Genomic DNA, 5,124 nt, shown 5'->3' on the forward strand with positions numbered 1-5,124 from the left:
CCGAACAATGTGTACTAAATGATTTGAAGTAGTAACACAATTGATCAAAATGTGGCTTTTGTCTCATGTCAATGTAAGAGCTATTTTTGACCCCTTTACAACTAAACGGTCCTTCCTTGCTTTGCACTTTGTGAATGGAGGCCTTAAGCTTGCAACTTTTGAGCAACTCCACAAAACTTATGTAGGCAAAAACTCACTCACCGCAAAATTGTCGGAACCGCAAGCCGGTTGGTCGTCAAGGTAAGAGAGTGTGACAAGAATAGTCGGTATAAATTCCGAGGCAACATTCATTGTATGTGTATATGTATGGGCAAAATGGAAGTTTTTCATGAAATCTTAAGGCATTTTCATTCGTGTCCAGAAATCTTAATCCTGCTGGTGTAAAGAGGAAGGAAGAAGAAGAAGAAGAAGAAGAAGAAGAGAAAGAGAGTGGATAGGGATGAAGAAATGAGGCACCAAGCACACCATCATTATCCATGAAGTGCCCATCCAAATTGCCCACCATCTCCATTACCACTACCACTACCACTGCCTTCTTCTTCTTCTTCCTCTTCTCAAGAAAGAAGTCATGCTTCTGCACCCTTGCTTCCCCTCGCCATTCCACTTTCCTCTGTACCAAAGGTAACCACGACTACTCTTCTTTCTTTCTTCTATTCCCTTCTTCTACTAATCCATGTCTGCAGTTTTGTCTCATCTTTTTTCTTTCCCTTTTTCCTCCCTGTACTACCACTGTCCATTTTAAGAGTCTCCTTCTCTCTCTCTCTCCTACAACGAAATTGCAAAAGCATACCAAGATAATTTGCGTTGTTTTTCAATAACCATGGATTAAAAAAATTCAAAGAGCACCTTAGGAACCTAGATGATGTATGTTTCCTTTTCTTGTGGAGATGGTGTATGTATTAGATCAAGATGTTTTACTGAAAGTTGCATTGTTTTGCATTTTGGCATTTAATGCATTATTACTCACGAGAAACTCTTTTTCATTTTTTTTTGTTGCAAAGGCAAGATTGTGGGATGTGATGAAGTGAAACAAGGCAGTGATGAATGGCATGAGTTGAGGCATAACCGGCTCACGGCAAGCTCTTTCTCAACGGCCTTAGGGTTTTGGGGTGTGGAAAGGCGAGCTGAGTTCTGGGAAGAAAAAGTGGGGTTAAGAGACAAGTTTTCGGGTAACCCGGCAACCCAATGGGGAAGTACCCAAGAAGCATGTGCCATCAAAAGGTATCAAGAAGTAACGGGAAATGTGGTGCACTTGATGGGTTTCAAGATATACAAAGAAGATGATGATGTACAAGGATGGATGGGAGCCTCACCAGATGGTCTTATTCATCATTCATCTCTTCTTTCTACCCAGAAAGGAGGGATCCTAGAGGTTAAATGCCCTTATAATAAGGGTAAACCCGAACATTGTTTACCATGGTTGAGTGCCCCTTACTACTATATGCCTCAAATGCAAGGTCTAATGGAGATTTTGGATAGAGATTGGCTCGATTTGTTCGTATGGACCTTGAATGGTTTCTCGATATTTCGTGTTGATCGTGATGCTAAGTATTGGGCATTGATCTATGGTGTATTGAGTGATTTTTGGTGGGCTAGTGTAGTTCCAGCCAAACAAAGCCTTTTATTGCAAAAGAATGTAGATGTGAACATTTATAAGCCTTTGGGGCTTCACCGAATGACAACAATCATAGTGAATGAGAGCAGGCGGCTTGCAAGCAAGGCTCCATTGATACAAAAAGAACTCATCAACAAACTGTGACCACAAGATTGTCATAGTTGTCGTTACTTTTTACAACTGGCATGACATGAAAACTCATTGACATTGGGGACCCAATTTTTTGATGCAGTGAAAGCATGGATTCTTCAACAATCTTTGAAGAATGTTTCAATGCTATGGTACTCGATTCGACACCATTTAGTGGAATGATTTTCGGGGGATTCCAGATGGATGTAATTTTCTTCTCCTGAGCATAATGATTTTCTATTCTTATCTAGAGGCGATTGTATCTATTCATGCATGCGAGGCATGTAATGCATGATTTTGGAAGATTGGTTTCTCATATTTTTAAGGGGTAAAAATTACACTATGCCTAGTGCGTAAATGGGGCCTATATTACCGATTTTGGAGTTCTTCCGGTAGATAATCATTTTACTAACACATTGTGACAAGTTTGTTTGCTGGTGGTTTCTTGATTTATACACAATTTGAATCATAAACACTCAACTGTCACATAGTCATGATCACCTTGCTCGGCCACACCACTAATAATCAATTTGGGACTAGATTTATTTAATTATTGTGGAATATGTAGACTGTAGGTGGAGCTACTTTTGTAGGTGAGGAAATTGGGTCGATCGTGCATCATATGAAACTAAACTACATCAGTCTTTCTTGTTATATGTAAATGTTGAATTCAAGCAGTTTTGGTTTGGAGTTCTTCCGGTAGATAATCATTTTACTAACACATTGTGACAAGTTTGTTTGCTGGTGGTTTCTTGATTTATACACAATTTGAATCATAAAACACTCAACTGTCACATAGTCATGATCACCTTGCTCGGCCACACCACTAATAATCAATTTGGGACTAGATTTATTTAGTTATTGTGGAATATGTAGACTGTAGGTGGAGCTACTTTTGTAGGTGAGGAAATTGGGTCGATCGTGCATCATATGAAACTAAACTACATCGGTCTTTCTTGTTATATGTAAATGTTGAATTCAAGCAGTTTTGGTTTGGAGTTCTTCCGGTAGATAATCATTTTACTAACACATTGTGACAAGTTTGTTTGCTGGTGGTTTCTTGATTTATACACAATTTGAATCATAAAACACTCAACTGTCACATAGTCATGATCACCTTGCTCGGCCACACCACTAATAATCAATTTGGGACTAGATTTATTTAGTTATTGTGGAATATGTAGACTGTAGGTGGAGCTACTTTTGTAGGTGAGGAAATTGGGTCGATCGTGCATCATATGAAACTAAACTACATCAGTCTTTCTTGTTATATGTAAATGTTGAATTCAAGCAGTTTTGGTATCAAATTTTGGCAATGTCAAAATTTCCATCGTGCATAAAACTTCCCCAAACTAATAACATGTTCGTATAGTACCTAGAGTGGACTAAAATGTAAGCTATTTGATTGAGAATTCAACATTGATAGCTAGTGAGAAACTTTTTACTAGTTTTGATATCGGCGAGGATTTTCAAATATTGGAAATATGTGATGTAGAACCGATCCTCCATAGCGAAATGTCCAAAACTCAATGATGGATTTGTGGTTTGTGTTATAAAACAAAACACACTTTTGATTCCCAAGATAGTATTGCATACAAACTATTTGCATTATTATTAGAGAATAGAATAGACATTTTATTGTCTTCGAGGAAGCCAAATTTGATGTTATGTACACATAACGCATGTGAGGGTAGGTCACTGATATTCACATAAGTGAAGGGTATGTTCATTAATGTTAGAAAGGAACTAATGTGATTGGATAGAAGGAATGATAGGTGCATGCACTATCATGATCTTGACAACCAATGAATGGAGAGTATTTTAGAAAGGCACATCTATTCAAGGGCCTAAGAAGAGGTATAAATATGAGGTTTATCTACCCTCATAAGCATACTACGTCAAAAGGTTGCCGTCTTAAGACACCGGTGGTGTGGGTTAGGCTTTTGTCGTGATGATCGTGTTATCTCTTTGAAGGTATTAATCATCCTAATGTCCGACGGTATGGGATGTCAGTGGTAATTTGGCTATGTCTTGTTCATAGCTCGAGGGTGGTCAGGTGGAACGGGTTCTTCTATCCAATCAATTTACCTTATTTTACTTTATTGGTCTATTGATCAGTATTAGACTCTTAATATTTGACCTATGTCACAATGTTTGAGAGAGAGGGTTATGTGTGGTAACTTGGGAGACCAAAACCTTACGCTTTTAGGCCCTACATTCTACAATGGCATCTAGAAAATTAGGGAAAAAGAATTGTATGGTCGTGTGTAGGTAGTCCTACAAATTTGCTACTAGGGTAAGCTAATGGAGAGCAAGATTGAGCGTGAGAGTGAAAGTAACATTTGAGAGGAGAAGATTGACTTTAGAGGATTTTTTTTTTGTACTATACAATCATAAGACAAATTACAACAATTCACTTGATGCCCTATTGCACATGCTATTTGGAAATGTTTATCGGAAATATGGCAAGTTTTTGACTTCTCTGATGCCTAGAAAATGTGTCCTTAGCCAATATTTGTAACATAGATCGAAGGATGAGATAGAAAACATATTCCAAATTTTAAGGTATTGGAGATTGCGGCATAACTAGAATATGCACAATAATTTCATGTTTCATGGAAGAAATATATTAGAAAGTTGAAAGGCATAGTTATGTGGCAAATGTGGATGTTGGCTCGTGTGGGGATTGTTTCTTCATGTGAGTATTCACCATTTATGATGATATGCCAACAACATTATATGGTTTTTGCATACGATTAATTTAATGTGTTCACGAAAATAAAGGATAGATAGACAAAGGGAGGGAGAAGGAGTATGGTTTTATTGTGGGTAACGGGTTCATCACAATAATTGCAATGTCCTTCAAGGAGTTGCTTGGCATGCAATTGTTTATGACTAGTGAGGTGATTAGAGCATGCCATGAGTTTAATGATGTGGTTAGATGTATTGTGCATGACCCTAAGTCATGAATTGCATGTGAACCTCACAAACTATGTTTCTAGGCAATATTCCAACATTTTAAAGGGGATTTTGGTGATATGCTTGACTTCAATGTCCAATGTTCTTGGGATTCTGGCACTAGGCATCACGAATAGCAGATTGACTAGAAGGCTAGCTTCAAAGGTAGACCTTCGATCGAAGCCTTGAATTGAAGCTACCCTTCACTTGAAGGTTGAGAGTCAAAGCAAGCCTTCTCTCAAATTCTTTGGTTCGAAGCCTTGAGTTGATGGTTCACCCCTCGAGTGTCAAAAGGTGGGGAAATTAAATCATTTAACAAAATTGAAAATGTGTCCTCTCTCTCTCATTTGATGGTAAACTCCCACAAATTTATGTTTTTGATCTCCTTGTCGGGTGTCGTTTGGTGGATACGACATTAGCTT

The 5,124-nt window shown here is 38.1% G+C and overlaps 1 protein-coding gene across 1 annotated transcript; it reads left to right on the plus strand.

Annotated features, from left to right (window-relative positions):
- The first annotated feature begins 394 nt into the window (after window positions 1-394).
- On the plus strand, window positions 395-1,994 carry LOC147848730 (uncharacterized). Its single transcript, XM_087338186.1, has 2 exons — window positions 395-621; window positions 1,002-1,994. Exons 1-2 carry the CDS (start codon window positions 477-479, stop codon window positions 1,757-1,759), a joined length of 903 nt encoding a protein of 300 aa, XP_087194312.1. The 5' UTR covers window positions 395-476; the 3' UTR covers window positions 1,760-1,994.
- Window positions 1,995-5,124: the final 3,130 nt, after the last annotated feature.

This window comes from Azolla caroliniana, unplaced genomic scaffold (assembly GCF_043228905.1).
Source record: "Azolla caroliniana isolate FFs.n. ecotype wild unplaced genomic scaffold, voAzoCaro1.0.p SCAF_246, whole genome shotgun sequence".
NCBI classification, from domain to species: Eukaryota; Viridiplantae; Streptophyta; class Polypodiopsida; order Salviniales; family Salviniaceae; genus Azolla; species Azolla caroliniana.